At 48.9% G+C, this 26059-nt stretch overlaps 1 protein-coding gene across 3 annotated transcripts in view; it reads right to left on the bottom strand.

Annotated features, from left to right (window-relative positions):
- Positions 1 to 24669, bottom strand: part of NR3C1 (nuclear receptor subfamily 3 group C member 1) — a 56569-nt gene extending 31900 nt beyond the window's left edge. Inside the window, exons 1-2 of one of the 3 annotated variants that reach the window (XM_014888295.2) lie at positions 24503 to 24669; positions 21557 to 22739 (exon numbers count right to left, since the gene is read on the bottom strand). In XM_014888295.2, coding sequence (XP_014743781.1) covers positions 21557 to 22725 — 1169 coding nt within the window. In that variant the 5' untranslated portion in view covers positions 22726 to 22739; positions 24503 to 24669. Of the gene's footprint in view, positions 1 to 21556; positions 22740 to 23421; positions 23534 to 23921; positions 24058 to 24502 lie in introns of those variants that run through there. The other 2 variants (XM_014888294.2, XM_014888296.2) reach the window with 2 other exon arrangements.
- Positions 24670 to 26059: the final 1390 nt, after the last annotated feature.

The following is a 26059-nucleotide window of genomic DNA, read 5'->3' as shown; positions in this document are numbered from 1 at the left end:
TGTAGGAAGGAAAGCAAACTTTCCCCCCCAAAATAAATCAACCAGCGAATGAGAACTGTATTTTTCACAGTAGCATACTCCTGAAATTTCGGATGGTTAATGGGCACACTGGTCATTTGCTTCAGCCAATGCTCAACTACAACTGAAAATGAGAATATTTAACCCCCAGAAGTTAGTGGTTCAGTACTGCAGACACCCTGCTGTCTGCAGAAGAGATTCCCACAAACGGAACTGGTTTGTTTCCGCATGGATGTGACATGAAATGAACTCGTTACTGATAATTTGCATTTACCAACAGGAATTCGTACTGGAGGTTCAATTCCTGCTGTTTTCAAACTGTTTACTAAACTCCCTGTGCTCCCACTCCAATTTCAGGTACGTTCTCAGTAGGTTTTGATCCCCTAAGAGGGAAATTCATTGTTACATCCACTTATTTTCATCAGCAGCTGAAGGAAGGAGGAGCCTGGGCTGGCTTTAATGAGAAGTGCAGTGGGAAGGGAGGCTGAGCTTTGCTACAATAAACCCGCCAGGATGGAATCAGCTTTTGTGACAGCTTCCAAGAGCATGAAAAACAAACAAAAAACCAATAAAAACATCATATCCTGGGCACTGCGCTGAAGACAAAGATCCTTTGATGATGATTTTGGGATGTTAGTCACAGGGATGACGACTGTGAGCTGCTGCCAGTGCCATGGGCAGCTCCCGTGGGTCACCTTCATTCAGGCAGCAATGTTCAATAACGTCACCCAGAAGGACAGGGATTCTTTTTTACCACCTTACAGAGGGAACAGGAAAGACAAGGAGCAAATTCAAAATTCCTGGGGATTTAAAAACCAGAGAGTTGCTGACGGAGGAGCACGGTGAAACCCTACACAAAGCTTTTCTTTCCTCTTCTCCATTCACCTCATGCTGCATTTCATCTTTCACATCCAGATCTGTGTGTCTGCATAACAGAGCTTAAAACCGAGAAAATCTGTTTTAAAAAAACATCTCCCAAACTCTCAGGACCACTTTTAGTTCAGAAAACAATTTCACTTTGCTTGAACTGGCCTCTGACACAGTGGATACAAAGCACAAATACGAAACCACTCCTCCCCGCATGAACAGGAAGAAAAGTACGTCCTAAGTTTGTTTATTGACACAAAATCAGCCACAGAAACTTGTGTAATATTCTCAGAAGGCCAAGCGAGGAGTAGCACCCCAGATGTATGACGTGTATATTGTATGTCATTTCCAAGGCACTTTTAAGTCAACTTTATTGAATTATCCAGTAGAGTGCTGTAATTACTTTTGTCAACACTGTTAAGCAATTACAGCCACAATTTCTGCTATAACATGCACACACAGTAGGTTATCACCTGCCTTTATTTCCACTTGGCAAGCATGTCACACACTCCAGACTGTACAGATGTTTCACCACATCCCTCCTGCTGCCTTTACAGGCAATTCTCACCTTGGGGCTTCGGGCTCCTCTGTGCTGTGGTTTTTTTTTTCCCCCCACATGGCACTTTTAGCTCTTGCCTTCTTTCTCTCTCCTGAGCTGCTGGTGTGATTTTATTCCCTCTGCAGCGTGCTCTCCCCTCCCTGTCAGCTGAAGGAAGCTCCATTCCTTCCTCGCTGAACCTCGCACAGTTTCCTGGCCACATTGTTCCTCTCTGCCTCTTTGTGTATTTTCTCTTCCTGAGCAGCAATGGGAACCCCTCCCAATTAAAGCTTCCATCTGTAAACTTCATTAATGGGCTGTTTACCTCTCTCACACAGCCACCAGGACAGGGACAGACACACGGACAGACCCACAGCACCTCCCGTGCTTTTGGGGCTGAACTTGCTGCAAAATTCCAACATTCTTTCTGGAAAGTATTAAAAACTTCCCTGCTGGGAAATTCTTTTCTTTTTCCCGAATTAGAACGTGTTACAACAGCCCACATCAAGCATTTTAACTACGGTCATTACTCAAGATTTACTCAATGGAGTAGATATTGCATTCACAGCTGCAACAGGTTTTGAACCTGAAGACTGTTCCAGTAAGGGAGCTGTAGCATTGCTTATGGAAAAATCACTGGGAATTTACTGCTGAAAAATGGGAAAGGTAAAATTCACTGCAGGCTGGGTTTGGAGGGTGAGCTCACTCCACTCAGCACCTGAAGAAAACAGGTGATTAATTCAGTTTTAGGATTATGCATTAGTCCTTAAGTCCTCAACTCCTTACATAAGCCTAATTACAGAGGAGGTGAGACAGCAGGTATGGCACCAGTTTTCCAAACTATTGATCAAATCAGACAATATAAGAATACCAAAAAATGCTTTTTGAGCTGAAGCTAGGAAGAGTTTCAAAGCTGTGAGCACCTGAAAAGAGCATATCAGAGACAAAAATCTGACAAAGCCAGAACACAGCATAGGGTAGGAAAAAAAAAATCAAAGTTCACGAGCCAATTCCTTCAACCCATCAGATGATCAGTCAATCCAACAATCCCACCTTTTAAAAATATTAACATAAAGCAAAGGAGAAAAAAAAAATCCATTTCAATCAGACATTGCTGAGAAGACCTCACTGGGGCACAACTTCATTTACCTCGGTCTCAGCTTTACCATCAGCTTTTTCAGCAGCAAGCACCAGAGGAACAAACCAAAGCAGTGCTGCAGCTCCCAGATCCAGGGGCAATCACACCCAACAATCCCTCACCTCCAACAACAGGGGATGCTGACATTCACAAGCCTCGTGTTTGCCAATGAAAAGCACATGGAGGAGCTTCCATCTAAAGCACAACATCCTGGGCTCACCAAGCATTTCTGGATTGTTTTAACAGCCCAGAAACTTCAGCTGCATCTTTGAGACACTGATCCAGGGGCTCAGCAAACCCCCGGGCTGGGATGAGGTTCCCTCAAATAAAAGCTTTTCTACCCTTGGAAAGCTTCTTTCAGATCCTGCTTTACATTTAATTCTTGGTGCATTTCATCTTTCACATCCAGATCTGTGTGTCTGCATAACAGAGCTTAAAACTGAGCAAATCTGTTTAAAAAGCATCTCCCAAACTCTCAGGACCACTTTTAGTTCAGAACACAATTTCACTTGGCTTTAACTGGCCTCTGACACAGTGGATACAAAGCACAAATACAAAACCACTCTTCCCCTCTAAAGCCCTTCTCTAAAGTGGGGCTTTAGAGAAATTAATCCCAAAACAAAGCACCTCTAGGAAACAGCAAAGTGCTGAATCTTTGCTCGTTTTTAACAGAGCTTTCAGAGCAGCATGTGAGACTCCAGACACACCAGCACTACCAGGGCTCTGAAAGCAGAGGTGGGACCAGCACAGAGCTCCCACCAGGCTCTCAACAGCCCCCAGAAGGGGCAGCTGCCCCAGGAGTATGTTAAAAGTGCAATAAATACATAATAAATACATAATAAATACACGTATGACCAAAGCCTCGCTGCATTTCCAGGCTAAAATCTGTCCTGCAGTGTCTGAACTGCTCTTATGTCACTGCCATGTTCTGTCACAGAAACATTAAACAAAGGTCACGCTTACAAATGTTTGCAACAGGAACAAACCCAGCTCTGACTGCACACTTAACTCTTTGTGTGCAGAGGGCTCTGCTTAAACCTGCAGATAAATCAAGCCTTGAGTGGGCAGGGATTCACCTGGCACAGGTGTGTGGCTGCCAGTGGGGGGGTCACACTGGAATCTGCTGTGCTGGCCCTTCCTGGGACAGGACTCTTGTTTTTCTGGAGCCATCCCACTGCTTTCCCAGGAGAAAAGGATCCCCCCACTTTCCTGGAGCCATCCCAGTGCTTTTCCAGGAGAAAAGGAGCTCCCAGTTTTCATGGATTCATCCATGGGGTTTTCCTTTCCACCCTGCCTAGGGAAACTTCCACTACTCAGTCTACTCATGGCATGGTAATAAAGGATCTGGCTGAGGGACAAACCAGGTTAAAAGTTAAAACAATATCTGGATCATGCACGATGGATACAGTCATAACATTTCAGTGGCTCAACAAGCAATGTGTAAAGTATAATTGAGACTATCAACAAATAAATCACCACCACAGAAAATGAAAAATAAAAGAACTAACACATCCTAAGAATAAAGTATTTTTTAAAGAATCTAGGGTCAATTTTGCCCCTCAAATTAATTTCATCTCACTTCAGGAACCAAAAGAGGAACTCATTTTAGAAGTATGGCTCTAATGAACACTTACCTGGCAATACAGAGAAACACTGAACATCAGAGAACAATCCAAGCCTGTTTCTCCTCCTCAGTGCCTCATGGAGAAAACTGAACTATAGATAATTATGCTCTTAAATTTAAGTCCTCTGCACAGCTGAATTTAGATGAGATTAACCAACGACTGAATAGAAATTATCACCAAAGTGACAGGAAGAAATGCCTTAAGTTTTGCATTTCCTTATTCGTGATGCTGAACATGCCATCATCACCTCCAGCTTTTCCCACCTCTAATACAGATTTTCCTCTCACCCCTGTCCTGCTCATGGAAACTCTGGCTGGTTCTGGGAGGAAAACCCAGGAAGCACCAGGAGAGAAATACAGTCAATGATAACATGACAAAGGCAGACCCAGCAATTTCCATTCCTGCTGCTGCTTCTCAGTGTTTTGGAAGCTGTGGTGCTCCAAAAAGCCTGGAAAACTCAACCTGCACCAATCCACAAGGAAATACCAGACCCAGGCAAAAGCTGCAGTTCCTCACCTCAGCTGGAGATAAGCAGCTTGGTTTTTCCAAGGAGACAATGACAAGTGTTTCCCTGGATTGCTTATTCTTGTAACTTTAATCACAAATCCTGCAGAATCTGGCACCTCTCCTTCAGCTCCACTTAAGGGCTGACAATTAAGGGAATCTGTCTTTTCTCAGAAAAATCTCTTCTGGGCTGAGCAATGTATGTGCAGAAGAACTAAAGAACAAAGCAGCACTTCTGGTCTCAGCCAGGGAGAGAAAATGGGCTTAAACTGCTGCACAAAGGAAAGAAAAAGAAAACATTGTTGAAAAAGAAAATATTCTTCCTCCCAGCTCCTGGAGTCTTCAGCCTGGGGTAATGGAAGGAGCTGCCCAGGGAGGTCTGGATCCCCATCCCTGGAGGTGGCACCCAGAGCTCTGGGCTGGGACAGGGTGGGCACAGCTTGGACTCGATGGTGTTGGGGTCTTTTCCCACCTCAGAGACTCTGGGACTCTGTGATCTGCAAGACCTCTCCTAAAAAATCTCAAAAGCTTCCTTCCAACTGCCCAAGACCCAATACCTGAGGAGCTCTTTCCCTAATTTTAATATTTAGACCAGGAAAGCAATTCAATTGGAGGGAAAAAGTTTCATTTTTTTGTATTTGAAAGGAAATTACACAATTAGGCTGAGCCTCAAACCATGACCTGGGAGTGTTTTTTCAGCTTTGTAAGAAAAACTTGAAAGGTTTTATGGACTTTGATGCAGCAAGGAACAAATTCCATGGCTCAGTGCTAAGAGCAGGTGACAAATCCCAGCTCCACGATGCAGCCCCACTGTTCTGGGCTGCAGGAGGTTAAGGACCAGGACCTGCATGTACAGGCAGGTATTCCCAGAAATTCAGTGTATTATGGGAAGGTGACGTGTTCAGAGCCCGAAGCCCTGCAGGGACTGCACATGGCAGCCTGGCAGAGGAATCACGACAGCCTCAACTGCAGCCAGGAATGGCCCAAGCCACGGAATAAACCCAAATAAACCCATGGTTACTGCTCCCCTGCTCAGCACCAGCCTCTTCCTTCCCCCAGCCAGAGCCATCCCAGAGTGCTGCAAAGTCAGAAATAACCAAACCCATTCCTCCCAGACTCACTTCTTCAGCTCCACGTTTTTTAATAACACCACCAAGTAAAAAAAAAAAAAAAAAACAAAAAGCAACAAAACAGTTTTATAAATATCACAGGGACTGTCATTTACAGAAAGCAAGGCCTTGAGAAGATCAGAGAAACCACCAAGTAATCTCAGAGTGATCATGGAGACGGGAAATGGACTTGATAGGCTTTAAAGTGCTCAAATGGAAAATTAATAATGAAGAAAACCATTCAAAATATTCAAAACCAGTTTCCACTAAGTATTATTGATTTCCAAACCAGCCTTTAAATTCAGTCCTGAATTACAACATGAAAAGAAAGTTTTCACACACTTTTTAAAGGCAAGCTCCCCCACACCCTTGGTGTGTAAAATAAGAATTTTACTTGACATTTATTGGAGGAAAAGAAGGTGGCTCCTACCATCAGCTTTCACTCTCCTGAAAGCCTCTGCTATTCTGATTTCCCAAAATGTCTCTTTAGGCTTTCTGCACACATCCCAGTGCTCCAGCCCAGACTCCCCAGCACTGCAGGCAGGCAGGTGGGAGTGCACAGGCACCTCTGCCACCCCAAGGAGGCAAAACCAGCCCAGAAGGTGCCAGAAATGCAACTGCTATTGCAAAACTGCATTACATGGACAGGCAACAGCAGAGGAAGAGATAAAACTCAGCTGGAAATGGGGTTCTGTAGAATAAACAGATTAACCCCAAAACCACCTGAGCTGCTGTTTCAGCCCCATTGCCAAGGCAGCCTCTGGTTCTTTCTGACCTCAAACCAGAGCCAGGAGCACAGATGATATCCAAGGCTGCTGTGGAAGAAATGATGGCTGTGAAGTTCCCTGCAAAAGCAGATTCACTCCAACACCCCATGATAATTCCTCGCTATATGGAACACTGGTGCAAGGATGCCATCAAAATCCCAGAATTATTTTAACTGGAGAAGATCTCCAAGGTCATCCAGTCCAAGCTGTGCCTGATGCCCAGCCCAGAGCACCGAGTGCCACATCCAGGAATTCCTTGGACACTGCAGGGATGGGGACCCAAACCCCCCTGGGCAGCCAAACCTGCCCATACATCATCCCAGGCTGAAGGGCCCACGAGCTGGAGGGAATAATGCACACATTGTGTTGGTGCCCTTGAAAAAATCCTCCTCTGGCCCAAGAAGGGAGCCACAACCACGAGCCTCGATTCATGTGCTGAGGCTTTCCCAGCACAAGGATTTTATTTTGGAGTTTCTGAGCACATTTTGAGGGGAGAAGAAAAGGGATGCGGGAAAGGAAGCAAATTTCCTGGCAGATCTTTAGTATAATAACCAGCAAAAAGATCAATTACAGGCATGCATTCAGTCTAATTATTCTCCAGCCTACAGCACAGCCATTTTTAACTCCAGATTACAGAAATGTGATCACTCAAATACTGGAAGAAAACCAGTCACAGTGGTGCAAACACCAGGGTACTGTGGCCAGGTATGTGCCAGGGTGCTCCAGGTCCTATTCTGAGTTGCCTTCCCCACCCTGGAGCCCAAAACATGCAGAAAACATCCTGGTGAAAGGGGATTTTCCTCAGGGACACAGGGCACTGTGTGCCCCAACACCTCCCTGGGGACAGGCACAGCTGCCAAAAACAATGCAGCCAGGGACAGAAATTCAGTGTAAAACTCCCCCACACAGAAAGGGAAAAAAAAAAAAAAGATAAATTTTGAGCCTGGTCACTTCCCAGCCCAGCATCCCCACGACTGTTTCTTGAGGGCTTCTAAAGCTTCCTCCCAAATCGCCTGAGCCCCCAATATCTGAGGAGCTCTCTCCCTAATTTCAATATTTAGGCCAGGAAAGCAATCTAATTGGAGGAAAAAAAAAAAAAAAAAAAAAAAAGTTTTCTTTTTTGTATTTGAAAGGAAAGGAAATGACCAAGCAAACAGGCATTCTTCTGGGGCTGAAAGCAAGTCCCGAGCTGCCGGCTGCCAGGGCCAGCTGGCCAGCAGCCCGTGTACAGTACGTGTTTACTTGTTGTCTCAGCACTGATAACTCCACAGTTATCCATGAATCCAAAAAAGAACCGAGTTTTCTGGGCAGAGAGGAAGGAAGAACAAGGCAGACAATAATAAAAATATTCACTGCTGATGGCTACTACGCTCACTTCTGAATGTATACAGTGAGTAAAGAATCCGGTGTCAAATTAAAACTCTTCTCTATCAAGCCAGCAGGAGCATTTAGACACAAGCAGGAATTGCAGCAGCACGGGGAAATAACGGTGCTGGGCACATGCCCTCCATGGAAAAGTCCAGCTTTCAGCACTCTGTGCTCCTCAGCAAGCACAAATACAGAGCAATGCAAACCTGAAGCAGACACACAGCACAGATGTTTGCTTCCTCCCAGGAGCTCTCAGCTGTGAAAGACTTAAGTTTAATCTTGTGATTCAAGTGTAAAAAAACCCCGCTGATGGGGCTGGCAAATATTCCAAAAGCCAAGTCCTGCGGTGCACACAGAAGGTTGTTCACAGACATTTGTGTCACAGTCCTGGTGTCCGGTCCCACCTCAGCCTTGTGCCAGGCTGGAGCCCCGGCACGTTTGGGAATTGTCTCGGAGCCTTTCCCGAGCAGTTTCTCCTCCCCTGTAGTCACACAAAGCACGAAGCTTTGTGCCGAGCCCCCAGCTCTGCCAGCCCATCCTGGCAGTCCTGCAGAGCCCGGCTGCCAGCAGGCACACACACACCCGCAGCCCGGGCTGTGCCAGGGGTGTGTGAGCAGCTCACCCTGCCCTGCCTGCACACGGGCTGCCAGGGGACACGGGCACCTTTACCTGGGCACTCACACAGCCCAGCATTGGCGAGGAAAGGACTCTGTGCTCGCCCATCTCTCACATCCACACACCCCAATCCCATCCCACAGCCCGGGACTGAGCAACAGCCTCCAAACCTGGGACTCAAAGTGTTTGTCTGACGTTTGCATGTCTGCCCTGAGACAAAACCAGCATGCTGCTTCTCTAAAAACATCAAACATCAAACACAGGCCTTCTGCACGTGTCTTCTAAGCCAAGGACAAGTTTCATAACAGAAAATGTAAAATGTATTTGCATACATTTAATTTAATCACAATTGGTGCTTTAACAGAAAAAGGCATCACTAGGATGAAGAAGCAGCTTCCACTGGCCAAAAGGCTTCACCAAGTGGATCCCAACATGCAAACCCAGACTCTGCTTATTTATCAAAGGCAATTGCACAATCCACACTGACTGGCCTGAAAGCTGAATTTTGGACTGGCAAAAGGTTACTGAGAAGGAGACAAAAGGCACTTTCCTTTTTTACACGGGCCTGGGCAAAAGCTTTAAACTGCCAGAGGGAAGGGTTAGGTGGGAATTTGGGTGATTGGGCACAGGGTGCCCAGAGCAGCTGTGGTTGCCCCTGGATCCCTGGCAGTGTCCCAGGCCAGGTTGAACATTGGGGCTGGGACACCCTGGGACAGTGGGAGGCGTCCCTGCCATGGTCCCTTCCAAGCTAAGCCATTCTATGATCCTGTCTTCACTGCACCTAGAAAAAAAAATAAAGAAGTAGAGACTCCATCAACTCAGGGATCCAAAACAAAAGGTGAATGTGTCAGTGCTACAAAATTATAATCAAATATTTGAGTCCAATGTTGGAGATGAAGGATGGTAACAGACACAGCCTCTCCCCAGACAGCAGCAGCTCGGTGAGTGTGATGCTGTAAAGGGAGGAATGAAGGCAGGTGACAACTCAAACCTGCTTTGAACAGGTCCAAAGAGTGCAAAGAAATTCAAATGCTCAGGCCAAGAGACAGGCTGTGAGAGGGGAGTGTCAGCAGGGCACAGAGAACGGTGGCACAGCTCTTCCTCGAGGAACTGCTCCAGGCTGCAGGGCCACAGCTCTGCCACCCCTGGGCCCGAACTGCAGCAAGGACAGCACTGCCCCAAGACCGACTGACACCAAAAAACTCTGTGATCTGAAAGCCCTGCCAGCCTGAGCTCCAGAAATGAGAGCAAAGCAGCAGCCACAGAGGATGGAGCCATTAGCTGCTCCCTGCCTGGTCTCACTCAGGGCACAAAAAGGTCTTCAAAATACAACTGCAGAAGCCAGTAATTGTCATTTTAACACAATGTTTCCCAGTGCAGCGTGCCACTGCCAGCCTGTTTGCATTACTGCTAATTTTCACACGTTGTGCGAGACTAAGCCCGGGCAATTAATGCTCTGCAGTGTCTGCTCCACGACTTTCTACTGGAAAGAATTACAAAACCCCTCAGGGCAGCAACAGGCAAAGGATTCCCAACACCATTCCCTGCTCTGGCATCGAGAACAGCTTTATTCACTAAAACTACAATTCTGGGAAAACTCCGGATTCATCATCACCCTGGGAGATGTACAGCAGAAACACAATGTACTGTACACACTCAGAGGGTCTGAGCAGGGGTCCCCCAGCTCTGCCCCTCCACACCCCAACCACAGCCTGGTCCCAGCACCCCAATTCTCACCTTGGAACCCCCCGGGATTTAATGCACCTTCAAAATGAGGAGTGTGAAGCACATTGTTAACACAGCAGCAGCAAACATAATCACCTTCGCCGGGAAAGAATGATTAACCAGAGGAGAGCACCGAGTCCTACCCTTGGCAGTCAGGAAATAAAGCAAAATAAACTACTGCAATGGCCAGAACATGGTCAAGTTCTCATTTTTCTTGCACAACTAACGTTCTTTCTTGCTGTGTTTGTAGAAAATACTTGGAAATATTACACTTCAGTTACAAATTTGTATTCATTCTATTAAACTCCTATTTATTCTATTTACTACAATCTCCCTGCAGTTCAACTAGTGAAAAAAAATTGATTTCTGCCAAATTGAGGTCTGGCTGCTTTTGGTGGCACACCTGTGGGAGCAGCACAGGAGGGAAAAGAACATTCTCAGAGCTGGTACAGCAACCCAAAGTGTGTGGGGACAGCAGGGACAGCCAGGGAAACTACTGATGGTAATATGTGTGACAGAGTAACCCATCTTTATAATAGAAGATTTTAATTTCCTAGATGTCCCTGGAACGATGACTACAGCATGAAAGAAGTAAAGATGGATTTCAAGGCCTTAGGAATTTCCCTAGGCAGCATCTGGAAGAGCCTGTTTCCTCTAATCATCTGGATTTATTGGAAATCTTAAATACAAAATGAAGTATGGAATTTAACACATGGGGTGGGGGAAATACACACACGTGAATGTCCCACTATCAAAAACAAGGAAAGGAAAAAGTGTTGTGCAGCAAGACATCACCACAACCACCCTGGATTTGCCAGCTCCATTTCGGGTGTTCATTTGGGGACAATTCTTGAGCACTGGAGCCAAAGTCACCCACAGCAGTGCCCTGGTAGCCAGGCAGGAGCTCCTCGAGCCCACTCAGGAGTGGGCAGCAGGGCAGGGGCAGTGCTGGGCTCACCAAGCACAGCCACAGCTCCTCCATCATCCATGGATCCATCCATGATCCATCAATCCATCCTCCATCCCTCCCTCCTGGTGACAACACCCTGAGCTAGGGGTGTCCCAAGAGGAGCAGTGACAACCCAGAGCCCTTGCAGCTCCCAGCAATGCACAGATAATATTCCCAGGGTTCCCAGCCTCACATTTTCCAGCTGGAGCTCCTGTCCCCTCTGCTCTGTGCTGGCAGAGCTCTCCAGGCTCAGCCACATCCTCAGATCTGCTCTTCCATTTCCACCACAGCCTGGAGGGGCTGTTGGGTTCTTTCCTCTGAAATGGCCTCTGGCAAGGAATTGTGTTAAAGTCCTCAAGGAAGGAGAAAAAGCAATTCCAATCCATTCAGGCCAACTGGACTCCAGCTCACCCACGAGCTCAGAGAAGCCCAGGACAGGGATGGGGGGATGATCTCCCTCCAGGAGCAAGGGCAGCTCTTGCACAAGAGCCTCCACATGCTCAGTGACCTTACAGGTTTACAGCAGCCCCAAGGGCCAGAGCTGGGCTGCCAACCCACACTGCTGCAGAGCCCTGCCATGCTCTGGTTCACTGCAGACATCCCTGAGGGCTGGCAGCTCCTCCAGTCTGCTGGGCAAAGCCCCCCGGCCCAGGGGATCACTGAGCCATGGAGCCCTCCCTGCCCAGACCCTGTGCCAGCAGCACCACCGGGCTCCAGCCATCCCCTCCCAGCCACCTCCCAGCCAGAGCTGCCTGCCAGGTAAAAATAGGATGGATGTTTTGGATAAAATCTGGAATTGCAAGTTTTGATGTTTCCATGACGTTCAGGGCTTCCCTTGTTACCCCCTGTTTCCTTCTGAAATTAGGACAGTTTGAAGATGTCCACGCCTTCAAACACCACATGCAGGAAGCCAGTGCTGGTAGCACTTCTGAATACTTGGAAAGATTCAGAGAGCTGAATGCTGCATTTCCTTTAAAGCTCTTCCTCGGTTCCGAGGCTGGGGTCAGCCAGGAATAGAAACCCAGTCACTTCCTCCTCCCCACTGCTATGCCAGGCTTTGATCTGCAACACTCAACGAGCTCAGGCACAAAAATAAGTGGACTTAGAAACCTCCAGATTGTTATTTAATAAAATATCAGATGTCCCAACCTTTAACGTGTTAAAAGAGCCTTTAAAGATTTATCTTTAAAGAGATAAAATAAGTCCAAGCTCATTTGTCAAACCAGTTGCTCTGGTTGGAAAGTAGCTGTCAAGTATCTGGATGACTCAGGATGTTGTCGTGCAGGCATCCTAATATTAACTGCTCCCTTCAGTAAGAGCTGAAAAAGGAATGCTCTGCTGCTCATAATACAGAATTCCAAGCACTCAGGTTCTTACAACACTTACATTTTAGACGAGGGAGTTTCAGCACTAATTTTTTTTATCAAATCATGCACAGAACTTGCAAATCACCTGGCACCGCATGAGAACAGACTTGTCTTCTCCAGCTACGGAAACCAAGTCAGCACAGAACTTGTTAGATGGGTTTTGTTAAAAAAGAAGGTGTCAGAGAAGCTTCCTTTCCAGTTCAGAAAATGGCAGATGTGTGGGGCTTAGCAGAAACACGTGTCCAGGAAAGGCAGAATTCATGAAGTGACATGAAAATGAAAGCGAGGAACTCCCACCAGAGCAGGACTCAGACCCCACAGCACAGAACTCCCCACGGCCAGGGTGGCCAAGGGACCTCTCAAAAGCCTGGGCTGGGACAAAGTAGGTCAGAGCAAAAGCCTGTGCTGAAATATGGATTAAAACTGCAGCTGGGAGAGCCCATCTGGGATCCAGGATCACAGCTCCACTTGGTGCTGCAGCAAATAAATGTAACAAATTTAACCTGCACTTTTCTTCCAAACTTATCAGGATCATTTGGTCAAAGCAAATAACCCCAAAAGAATTACAAGTTGGTTTTTTTTTTTCCACCAAAAGAGATGACATCATTTATTAATCAAAAGGCAAGGATGTAAGATCATTCTCTACAAACTGATTTTAATTCATGTCTGGAAATCCCAGTAAGGTACCAAAAGCAACCTGGACGTGGCATTCGGTGCTCTGGGCTGGGCACAAGGCAGGGACTGGGCCCAGCTTGGACTCAATGGGCCAGGAGGGCTTTTCCCACCAAAATGATTCTTTTTGGAAATGACTTTTTAATAAGGGCCAGGTGAGGGAGCCCCAAAGGCCACTGCTTTTGGCTGGGGTCACTGCCAATCCTTACCAGCATCCCCCAGCTGCTGTATTTTCAATAAACATGTATGAAACATTTATTCTCTTACTAAAATGAAGATGTGAAGAGAAATTAAATTCCATACAGCTTCAGCATCCAAAAACTACTCTGCATTCAAAGTTTAAGATTTCTATTTTTTAAAGCTGTTTTAAAAGTCGGTTTTCAGACACTGTTTTTCTCATATTGGTTTGTGTTCTAATCCCATGTTTTACGAGTACCGAGATGCAGAGTCCATTATAAAAAAAAAAAAAAGTCTAATTACACCTACACCACCCTCATATGGGGACAGCACAGTTGGTTTGGGAGCAATGCATACAGAACACAAGATTAACAGAAATTCAACAGGCAAAATAAACCATCAAAGGCCCCGGGAGCAAAAGTAACCCACAGAAAAAGATACAAGAGAGAAAACAACAGCCGGGGATAGGAAACTGAAATCAAGATGCAAACTGAAATCCACATCAAGTCTGCCAGTTCTTTTCTTTATTCAGTTTTGGTTTTTGTTTTTGAAGTTAACAAGCCTGGACTGCATTCTTGCACAACAAATCCACACATGTGCATGCAGAACGTGCACGTTTTCAGCATGGATTTATTCAAAAGCTCTGCTGATGGCTTTAGGAAGTTATTGCTTCAGAGAGGTAACAGAAGCTCTGAGGAAAAAAATAAAAAAGCAAGAGAAAAAAAAAATATGGGTACACAGCAATGGACAGTGTGGCTGTGGATAGAGGTGTTGGTTTAAAATACAAATTTAAAATTCTGAATTTACAGCATCCGACCAACTGAAAAGGCACTGAAATCATAAATAAAATGTGGAGTTTCATACACAGAGCAGGGCCAGGTGCACACACACCAGGGACCAGCAGCCACATCCTTCCCAATGGCCAGCTGGGAAGGAAGGGACCCATGGCAGCCCTGCCCTGTCACAGCCAGTTCACACAGCTGGGCAATGGCTGCAGGAGTCCCTTCCAAGAGCAACGCCTCATTTTCTAAAAATTTCACAGGGTTTCTAACCCCAGCTATCCTGTTTTCACACCCCTGTCACCAGCGAGACGTGGCCAAGACACTGCTCACTTGTGAGCACAGAGGTCACCCCCTTCCAGCCCCTCCTGGCCATGAGGAGTGCCAGCAGGAACAGGGACTCCAACATTCAGGGACAGGAACACACCCCAAAAAACCCCAGGTCACCCCTGCCCGCAAAGCTCCTAATGAGAACAGACTGCAGAAAAGACCAGAAATGCAGCACAAGGGAACTTCTGGGTAAGGACAGTGACAGGACCTCTCCCAGGTTTCTTGGGAAAAAAGAAAACCAAGGCAGGGAGCTGTGAAATCACTTCCATTATTTGCTTCTTGAATAAATGACAGACTTCACTGATACTTCATGATTTGCTCCTCCTTTGACTCTACAGCACATCTCTGAGTTCCCCAGGTACTATTGTGAGACAACAAACAACTCGTTTGTGCCCTCATTTCTTTATAAAAAGTCCTGTCCTGAGCAGTAATTTCTAACTTTGAACTCAGCTACACAAATAAAAGCAACGAGAAATAAGAAGTATCTGAATAAAGCAACACAAGAGTAAATGGCGCCCTGCTGCTCACAAGTTTCGTATTAAATCTTGTGTGACCGTGGTGCAGAAATTTGATGATCTCCAGCTGTTTTCTGACACACAGTAACTGTACAAACATATTACAAATAGTATGAAGAATGTATTACTGTAAAATCCAATATGAAACTAGTTTTCTTTACTAAATTACAGTAGCAGTGAACTGAATTCAAGAAAGACATGATCATTATTTTAGAATCCTTCCCCAACAGTACTTTTGCCTTTGCAATCTCACAAAACCCGAGATATTCGATCAAAAAGGGGAAGTTGTGCATGACATGACATCCCCACAGCAAAGCATCAGCAGCCTGTGGGATATTAACTTCCAAAATACATCAGGATTTTAATTTTCTAGGCAGATTTAGCACGGACTGGGAGCTCCACAGGTGGAGCTGGAATCTGGAGGTTTACTGGTGGCACTGGCTGGGACAGAAACATTCTCCACACACCGTGTCAAGACGACTTCTGCAGAGCACAATTTCCTCCAGAAACCCACACAATTGTGGTGATTATTGATTTAAGGCAGCAGGATTACAGAACTCTACATGACATCCTGGCTAAGTAACAGCGTGTCCTGAGTCTCACACCCGAGCACAGAAAAACCTGAGCTCGTCTCCATCCCTGCGTTCCAAAGCCCAGCTCCAGGCTTTACAAATCCCTGAGCCACAGGGGCTGGAGCTGCTCCTGCCAGACACCTCTGGGACACAGAGGTGACACAGCCAGCGGGACGGGGAGGAAAATCCTGTGTCAGGGTGTTTGACAGCTCCATTTCAAACAGTACAGGCATGGCTGGAGCACAGGGAGGCACAGCTTCAGCCAGGCATGGAATCCCAGCAGGAAACATCACGGCAGAGGTTTTGGAAGCTGAGTCAGGCCAGGACGAGGGAGGCACAGGCACAACACCTTCACTGGAGTGAAGGGCAGGTAAGGAGCAAAACCCCCAGCAGAGACACAGGAATTGTGCTGAACTGTCCTCCCAGCCAAGCCTGCACCTCTGGGGACACAGTCACACCCCTGCTTATGCATGGGGACATGCCACCCCTGCTGCAGGAGCTGCATGGCCAGAGCCTGCAGCTGCCCCTGAGCCTGTGGGACCGAGGGCTCCAAGCCATGGATGGAGCTCACTCTGTGCAGGTGACTCTGCTCACACCCCTCTGCCACATCTCCCTGTCACACCCCCCTGCCACATCTCCCTGCTCACACCCCTCTGGCACATCTCCCTGCTCACACCCCTCTGCTCACACCCCTCTGTCACACTCCCCTGCCCCATTCCCCTGCAGGTCACCAGCCTGCCACAGCCACAATTGGTCACAGCCTCACAGAAAGCCTCGATTCTGTGTTTTGTTTTTTTCCCACACATAGCCCAAAAGAGCTGCTCTGGAGTCAGAGCCAAGACAATGAGATGAAATTATTCTTTTTTTGCGTGTGTCATCTGTTCCAGCTGTACTGGTTCACTCCTGTCCCAGGGGGACGAGGCCATCCACTGACAGCATCTGACCAGTATTTCCAGAACCCAGACTGAGAACAGGATTAACTCCTGCTCTGCGAGGGCCTGGGCTCTTTCAGCAAAAGCTGTGTAATAAAAGGGCATCAATGGATCTCACACTACAGTGGCTGCTACAAATGGTTATCAATGGATCTCTTATTACAGTGAATCAGCCAGAAAATCCCTGGGATGAGAACAATCATCTGGACATGCAACAGTGCCACACATTAATTCTTCAGTAAATAAGATTAAAATCTGTGTGTACTTGAGACTCTGGGAGACAAAAGCTGGGAAACCAGAGAGAGTTTAACCCAGACTCGCAGGGTCTGGTGCACAGCACTGAGCACAGCCAGGTGCTTTTCCCAAAACCCACCCTGCTGCACACACACACACACACACACTTCTGTGCTTCTGAGCTCCAAGCTCATCACAAAGGCATTTCCAGGTTCCTTTCTCTACACCAGAGGTGACACTCAGTTATTTTAACAGCACAAAGCCAAGGTAATTGTAACTACAAGCTTTTCCCATTGCCCCTAACTTGGGCTGAGAACAGGATTTTATTGGGATGTTGTTTGCTCAAGGCTGATGCCATGGGAACCATTCACAGAGTGCATCTGTGACACTACAGCAGCACCTTGGGCAGACTTCAACTACCCCAAAAATGAATGCTGGTCCAAGGAGGACTTGGGAACCTTTTAAAGAGCAGAAATAATTCCAGTTTGCAGTTACACACACACACAGAATATGCACGACTTGCTCATTTCCAGAATGAGCAGCAATACTCCAAGGCAGAAGGGAAATTTGCTTCCCTCTAGATAAATTGCTCTCCCTGTAAAAGTGATCTTTAGCCTGGTAAATATACAATGTAGGAGTGATACAATGTTGGATAATATCTGTATTTCACATTTCTGAGAAGATTCGTGAGTAGGACTCATTCAACCACAGCTTTGCCTGCACTGGCAGTGGGAGAGTACAAGGGGTTTAACCATGGAGACAATTTTTTTTTTTTTAATGGTATGGACAACAAAAATAAAGCTGTTTTGTAAGCCAGAATTAAGTTTAAAATAGAGATCACTGTGGGGAGAAATAAAATTGCAGAAGTCAACCATTTGGACTGGACTTACAACAACCTCCTTGGCTATGAGCTCGATGGGAGGATCAGCCCAAGCTGGGAAAAGTGGATTCCATCTTACACGACCTCTCCTTTATGCAGTTACCTTCCCACAGCACCTCAGAGCACATTCTGCAGGACATTCCTGATTCCTGCCACAACAACTGGATTATTCAGCCACGCACTTCCAGAGCCAAAGCCCCAAGCACAGCCTTACACCAAGCTGACAAATCACAGCCCTGAGCCCTCCCAGCACCAGGGCTGGGTTTTCTATCCCAGCACAAGCATGGCAAAGGCCCTGACTGCAATGTGCCATCCACGCTGCTCTGCTGAGTCAGCCAGCCCTGCCAAGCCTTGGCCAGCGGCCGAGGGAAACAAAGACAAAGGGACAGGCGACCTCTGCCACAATCCCTTCCCTGCCTGCCTTCCCACACGGCACCTGAGCCCCACAACCCCAGAGACAGAGTGAAGGGCACAAGGGGAGCTTTGGGAGGCAAGGCTTCCACGCCACAGAAACTTCTCCTCCTTCCAGACTCTCCTCCTCTTTAATGGCTTCGCTCAGCTCTTGCCCTTTCTTCAACTTCCTTAATGATCCTTATCCCTCACGAGCTGAAGTACTAGGAATGATTTCAACTGTAACAAGAGAAGCCATAACAGTGCCAGTGGGGCCCAGTTTCTGTGAATCCTGGGCTGTAGGAGCAAACCCTGCATTGCTGGGCTGGTTCTCAGCATCCTTCACTCCCCCCACAACAAGCCACATCTCCAGGAAGTCAGAGCAATAGGAGTTGAGCAAAGGATTTAATTTATAAACCATGCAAAAGCCTCAGGAGTGTGCGTTGCTAAAATAATTTCCTTGAAATGGAACAGTTTTCCCTGGGTTTGTGTAATAAATCACAGAACATCCCATCAGAGATGGACGCCAGCAAACCTCCAACTCTCCAGTGAAGCACAACCTGCTCCTCTTCCAGCTGCTGTCTCACTGCCATTAAGGACAATCTAAGGTAAACTGTCTGCTAGCCGAATTTATCCCTTTTCTTCTGCCCACCTTCATTCCCTGCTCAGAGGGGAGGTCCCAGAGTGATCCCAGCCACATCCAGAGCCTCTCCCCTGCTCAGATCTGGAGTTTGAGGAGCTGCAGCTCAGGGCTCCAGCAGCTCAGCACCAACAGGCTCTTCCACCCACACCTTATTGATTATTGCCAATTCATCCCCACTAATCACATTCCTGAAGTTTGCATTCTGCTCCTTAGCTTCTGGATCCCTCCTGCAGTTCACTGCAATTGATTGGTTTCCCTGGGCTTCATTATCAGTGGTGTCATTAAAGCCAGCTTCATGCTGGGCTACCTGGAGGAGCAAAACCACTCACAAATGGCACCACACCAATTCCAGCCTGAGTGGATAAAAGGGACATTCCAAGTTTCCCATTAAACGGGCAGATTAAACACAACCCGAACACCAGGGCTGAACTGCAGCTTTTCCTCCCCTGTGTTCAGCCTACAATTAGTATGTTATTAGTAGACAAATAATTCTACAAATACCAAAAAGTATTTCCTCCTGGAACCTGAAGCTTCTCAAAAATCCCAGCCTCCACCTCTCACATTTAGTACCTTAAAAAAACCAGACCACGGGAACCTGGCAAGAGAGTCCTTCCTTTGTTTCTAAAACAAATGCCAATTTTGTTAAGTCTTCTGCAAGAAAAACAAACAAATCCACAATACATCACCTTAAACTAACCCAGTTTAGACCAAATATTTCTGGCAAGGTTCAAGAAGAAAGAAAATTCCTGCTTCAAGCCCAGGGCTCATTAATACCTCAAACACTGTAAAAAGGAAGATGGAATTGCCTGAATGTTATAGAATAAAAATAATAAAGCAAACCCAAACAATGCCGTTTTTAGAACTGGACTTTGTAGTTGAAGTGTACAAAAATCCTCGGGAAGTAAGAACAGCTTCCCCAACGCTGTGAATAATGCATTTTTATGCAAAGTGCAACAAGGAGCCACCTCGAAATTCTTCACACATTCCATAAAGAAAAAAAAAAAAATCCATTATCTTACAGCAAAAAGGAAGCAATAAAATATAAGATGACCTTGCAGGAAGCAAGAATGTCAATGCTGGAGCCCTGGCGTGGATAACCCCGGGCACTGGAGGAGGCAGCTGGGGCTGGGATGCTCCAGGAGCTGCCCTGGGCACTGCCAGCCCTGCCCCAAACAGCACCAGAACCTCTCCCCAGGACCACGGCCCAGAGGGGCTCCCATCCCTCCAGGATCACACTCGGGACACAACATCTGGGCACACATCTGTGTCACCACTCACAGCCCAGCCCAGGCAGCACCTCCCCAGAACGATCCTCTAAAGTGACATCTCCATTATCTGGGGGCAATCTGCTCATGTAAACTGGCCCTGAAATCCTCCTCCCCGATGCTGAAACGCTTCTTGCTTTGACACACAGTTTATGATTATCATTAAAGATACAGTGAGAGCAGAGGAAATAAACTCCCCAAAAAATCCCCATGAAACAAACTGAACAGAGCACAGAACTGGGCTAATTATGCCAAAGGTTAGCACACAGCATGTCTTCTCTGTCGAAATAAATGGTAAGACACGCTCAATAGTCACATATCAAGGTGCAATCAAGCCACAGATTTTGATTTTTGATTTTCTTTTCTGGATCTCTTACATTACAAATTGCTTTAAGCACTTCAAATAAAAAGAAAATATTTACGACAGAAATCAAAATCTACGAAAGAAATTGAGAACCAAAGCAAGCTAAAAGTTGTCTTCCCGAAGCAAAGAAGAAATCCTCACACACTTCATTCCAACCATGGGAAAATGGAGCAAACATCGTGCAGGGAGAGCCTCGGGAACACCCTGGGGATCCAATTGTCAGCACAGCAATAAAACCCAGAATGTTCAACCAGATCTTTCATTAGAAGCCTACAAACAAATACCAGGGTTCTGTAGAGGCACAAATGGCAAAGCCACTTTCCAAGAGACTCCACGAAACCTCCCTCGTCCGTGGAGCCACACGCAGTTTGTGCCAGGAGCTGGTTAAACCCAGAGCAGCTGAGGCACACACAGCTGGCTGTTCCCTGCAAGCAGAACTGTTCTGGTGGCCCAGAGCTGGCCTGGCCACGCTGCTCCTCCAGGAGCCCTTCCCTGCAGCTGCTGCACCTCTGCATTACTGCAGGAAACACAACCACAGGTAGGAACCAGCTCCCACACCTCCCCTCCTGCTGCTCTTCTCCCAGTTAAATTCCAGGTGTGTTTAAGTCGGACTGCAAATATTCTTATCTCTTTAAAGGCAGTTATTGAACAAGTGCTGAGTGTTTCCCACTCGGAATCTTCTTGTCCATGTAAGGTAAATGCGATACCGAGCACAGCGAAAACTCGAGTTCAGCTTAAATGTAATTCTAGAAATTTACCCAGCAACCAAGTTATTTTTGTGCATAACATTTAAGTAATGCTAGGAAGGAAAAAAAGCCCACAGTGATTGATCCTCTAACCCCTGGAAACGAAGGAGCTTTTGTACACACTTAAATACTTCCTTCCATGCTGCCTGTGTGTGGATCCTGCTACCACGTACTCGATTTTCCCTCTCGGCTGCATCTTGGAAGTTTTATTTTTATTTATTTACTTTTTAGAGCATGCCAGCTCCCCTTCACTTTTCTCCCCTTTAATACCAATAATCAAGTAGTTGCTTAAAGCTGCTGCTGTACTGTGGGATAAACATTCCCCAGTGACGTCTGATCAGCCACACATTCCGAATGGAAAAGGAGGGAAAAAAAAAAAGGGAAAAAAAAAGCCACAAACCAGCATGCATGGAGTTGTGCTAAACACACTTGTAGCGTTTTAATAAAGAGCAACAAAAACTAATTACCTTGAATAGCCATTAGAGAAAGCAGGTCTGCCAGAGAGGTTGAGCGTTCCCAGCGGAGCCAATGCCTCGTCCCCCGATCCCTGGCACCTATTCCAATTTTCTGACCCGGCAGGAAGAGACGGAATGATATTAAAAATTGGTTTCTGATCCTGCTGCTGAGAGAGCGAGGCAGTATTTAAATCATAGTGGTACATCTGTCCCCCAGAGGTGCTGACTCCGTGGATGGAGATGGCCGAGACCTTCGTACCCAGCAGGTTCGACCCGGAGAAGTTGGCCTGGCAGTAAAGCGGGCTCGTGTTTTCCTGCTTGATGCTGCCCGGAGTATGCAGTTCAATGTAGTCTTCCTTTTCTGTTTTCACTTGAGGCATTGGCATTTTGGAACTGGGTAAAAGGTCACCACGGTCATTAATTTTAGGTTTAGTGTCAGATAAAAGAGGAGGCTTGCAGTCTTCGCCGAGACTTCCTTCCAGGAGAAAGGCGTCGTCGGCGGAGATGGGGGACAGCAAGCCACCGTCATCGAGCAACGGGTCCAGCCGCCACGGGCTCCCGTTGGGCTCCTTGCCCGGCGACACCGGCGGCAGCTCCAGATCCTGGAGGATATCCAGGGTGCTTTGGTCTTCAGAGAACAACTTCAAGTTGCCACCGTTGGAGCCCACCTGGCTTTGGACGGCAGCTGCCGGCTCGGCGGGGCCGCCGCGCCCGGCCATGCCGGGGAAATCGGGCGCCTCCGACGCCGCCGCTCCCTTGGCGTCCTCGGCCAGGCTCGAGGACTTGTTCAAGCTCGCAATGCTCTCCTCCAGGAGCCTGAAGTCCGTCTCTCCAGAAGGGATGCCGATTTGGCCCTGGTGCGAAAATCCGAGGTCGTTTCCCATCACTTTCGCGTCTGTTTCACCCATGTACAGTCCCATCGAGAGCGACACTGCCTTGGAAAGGTCTGGCTGAGGCACATTGTTTCCTAATCCTTTCGGAAAGTCGGCCAAAGCAGGTTGCTGACTGGACTGTGACTGAGAAGATGCGGGGAGAGGAGATGTAGACACAGGGGCTTGCACAGTGGCTCCACCCCTGAAGGGTGGATGGAAGTCCATCACAATCCCTCCTTTGGTACTGATGAGTGCATTTTTCCTGGTTTCGTCTTGATCCAACGGGTTAAGCAATTCTTTGGAATCCATTACTTTACCATTGACTATGAAAAGACGAGAAGCAGTCAAAGTCAGCACAGCACGGACACATTAACAACAGCTTTAAAACAAAAAGTCTGAATCGCTCGCCCGGCAAACCTGGCTGAGCTGCAGTGGGAGCGGAGGCACGGCACGCTCCGGGCCGACACGTGCCACGTCTCCCAAACACAGTGCGCTCGTTTGCCGGAGTTCTAGGTTTTGTTTTGTGCCTAGTGAGGAGGAACTACGCACGTTAAAGCTTTGCTAAAGCTGGAGGAAGGGGTAAGTCTGCCTGCACACAAGTCGGGATGAAGCTACAGCACGTGACATCGCTGCACGCACTCTCCAGCTCTGTCACCCAGGAACTGTAAGAACTGTTAAAGGGTTAGGAGTTTTGCCAGGTAAATTTAGGTGTTTAACCGCACCTTGAGCAGGGGAAAAAGGCATTTGCCACCTTTCCCAGCGAGCTGTCCCCTCGCAGAGCAGGTCCGCGGTTTGGCATTCCCCACCACAAACACAGCGCTCGCCACAGGGCTCGGTGTTAAAACACAACCCACCCATCTCGCAGCCAGCCCCGCATAATTCTTTAAACACATCTCAAATTTATAAATAAAACCTAGCTAAAAATAAAGCAGGATTTTTATTAGCTTCCAGCACTCTAGCCGTCCACGGCTCCTCTCCAAACACACCCGAACACAGAACACAAACCTCGTAAGTTTCAGATGTTTGGATTTGCTACACGGTTTTGGGGTTGTTTTTTTTGTTGTTGTTGTTGTTTTTTTCCAGCGGGGAGCATAAATATTTGGAGAAACGCTGTAAATTCTCCGACAAACTTCCGACACGGTGCTGGGCCTTTCCCCGGGCCGCAGTGCCCTCCTCACGGGGCACAGGGACACGGCCACAGCCCCGGCCCCGCCGCTATTTCTGTGGGCAAAGTTAAGGCTGCGACCGACGGAAGGGCCCCACGTGGAAAAAAACCTTAAGGTGGATCGGGGAGAGCTCGTCCCGCCGCAGAACCGGGAGATTTCGGTACCCTCGGTACGGCCCGGGGGTCCCGCCCGTGTTTGTCCCGGCACAACCGAACCCGCGGCCAGCCCGGAACGGGAACGGGGCACCCCCAAAAGCGCGGCGCTGCTTAAGGTGGACACACGACAGCGACCGGGGGGGTGAAAAAAAAAAAAATAATACAGAAATTACACAAAAAATACGTCCAGCGCTGCCTTCTTCCTTCTGAACGTGAAGGGGAGCGAGGGGGTAATCGGTAAATTTCGAAGAGGCGAACGTCAATTTCATCTGACAATTTCCCCAACGCCCAAAGAAAAAAAAAAAAAAAAAAAAACAACAAGGCAGCGAATCATGCAGCGTAGGAAACGTGTCAAAAATCAGCTGCGAGTCTGCCCAAGGGCGGAAAACGCTGCAAATACTTAAAACAGCCGGATTGCAATAAAATCGCCTTCGCAAAGTACAGTTTTCAGAGAAATGTGTCGGGACCTGTTGAGCCGTCTCCTGGCACACCCACTAGTGCAGAACCAGCCCCGCGCTCCCCGCCCGCGCCCCCCGCTCGCTCCCCCGGGACGCGCACACCGGGGGCCCGGCCCGGGGTCCCCGCGCCCCGCCGGGACGGGACGGGACGGGACGGTCCCGCTGTTGTCTCGGGGCTGCTCGGCTCGGTCCCCCCGCCCCGGGCATTCCTGCGGGGATCGCCGCCGCCGTCGCCACCCCCCTCCTTCCCTCCCCTCCAAGTTCCCGAAGGGAAGCGCAGCCCCCGCGGGACCCCCGGCGCCCTTACCTCGTCCGGGGGAGGGCGCTGGGGCTGCTTCAGCCGCCCACGGCCATCGTGGCTGGGGGTGAACAGCCGCCCCTCGGGGGCCGCGGCGGCACCGCTCCCCTCCCCACCGCCGCCGCCGCCGCTGCTTCTGGTGCTGCTCCGGTCGCCGCCGCCGCCGCCGCTCCTCCCGCGGGCCCCAGACCCTGACCCGTCCCCGCGGCGCCCCCTCCGTTAATTAGCGCTAATTGCCAGCGCGGAGCTCGCCCCCCCCGCCCCGCGCTCCCCGCCCCGTCCCTCCGCCGGGCAGCGCCGCGCTCGGCGGTTCTGCCCCCGCCACAAAATGGAGGACGGCGGCGGCGGCCGCCTCCTCCCCTTCCCCTCCCTCTCTCCCTCCTTCCCTCCGCCTCCCCGACGTGGAGAGGGAGTGGAGACACCCGGCTGGGCCAGGGGGATCGCGGGCTGGAGCTGCTCCGCGCCCCGGCTCGGCTCGGCTGTGCCGTGCCCAGCCCCGCTCCGGCCCCGCCGCCGCCGCCGCCGCCCGGCTCCGGGGGCAGCCCCAGCCGAGGGGGAACGGTGCGACCTGTTGGCCGAGACGGGAAAGTGCAGCCGGGATGGGATGGGACGGGATGGGATAATGGGATGGGATAATGGGATGGGCAGGGCAGGGCAGAACGAGCAGGACAGAACGGGCAGGGCAGAATTGACAGGGCAGAGGTGACAGAACCGCGCAGAACAGAACGAGCAGAGCGGACAGGGCGGAGTGGACAGAACTGGGCAGGGCAAGGCAGACAGAGCAAAGTGGACAGGGCAGAACGGACAGGACAGAGCAGGCAGGGCAGAGCTGAGCAGAACGGGCAGAACCGGGCAGGGGGAGATGCTCCCGCTCAGCCCTGGCTAGGCACGGCTGGAGCCCGTGTCCATCCCCATCCCGTGTCCATCTCTATCCCGTGTCCGTCCCCATCCCGTGTCCGTCCCCATCCCGTGTCCATCTCTATCCCGTGTCCGTCCCCATCCCGTGTCCATCTCTATCCCGTGTCCATCCCCATCCCGTGTCCATCCCCATCCCGTGTCCATCCCCATCCCGTGTCCGTCCCCATCCCGTGTCCATCTCTATCCCGTGTCCATCCCCATCCCGTGTCCGTCCCCAGCCCGTGTCCAGCTCCGTGTCCAGCTCTGGCTCTGCTCCATGGCTGAGACAAGGAGCAGCAGAGGCCATGAAGATGTTGAGGGGTCTGGAGCTTCCTTCTGATGGAGGAGGGACTGTGGGAGCTGGGCTGGGAGAGTCTGGAGAGGAGCCAGAGGGGATCCATCAGTCCAGCCCAGCATCTCCAGGGGCTGGCACAGCACGGTGCCAGTGCCAGGACAAGGACAATAAACTCCAACACAACGAGTTCCACCTCAACACGAAGAAGAACTTCCTTCCCTGGAGGGTGGCAGGAGCAGCAGCCCAGGGAGGGCACAGTTTCCCTCTCTGGAGACATACCAAACTCACCTGGACACATTCCTGTGTCACCTCCAGGTGACCCTTCCCTGGCAAAGGGCTGGACAAAATCAAGAGATTTTGCAGCATAATTATAT

The sequence above is a fragment of the Sturnus vulgaris genome, chromosome 15, assembly GCF_052056855.1.
Source record: "Sturnus vulgaris isolate bStuVul1 chromosome 15, bStuVul1.hap1, whole genome shotgun sequence".
Classification (NCBI taxonomy): Eukaryota; Metazoa; Chordata; class Aves; order Passeriformes; family Sturnidae; genus Sturnus; species Sturnus vulgaris.
Note: the sequence above shows the minus strand (reverse complement) of the source record. Positions and strands in the feature narration are given on the sequence as shown.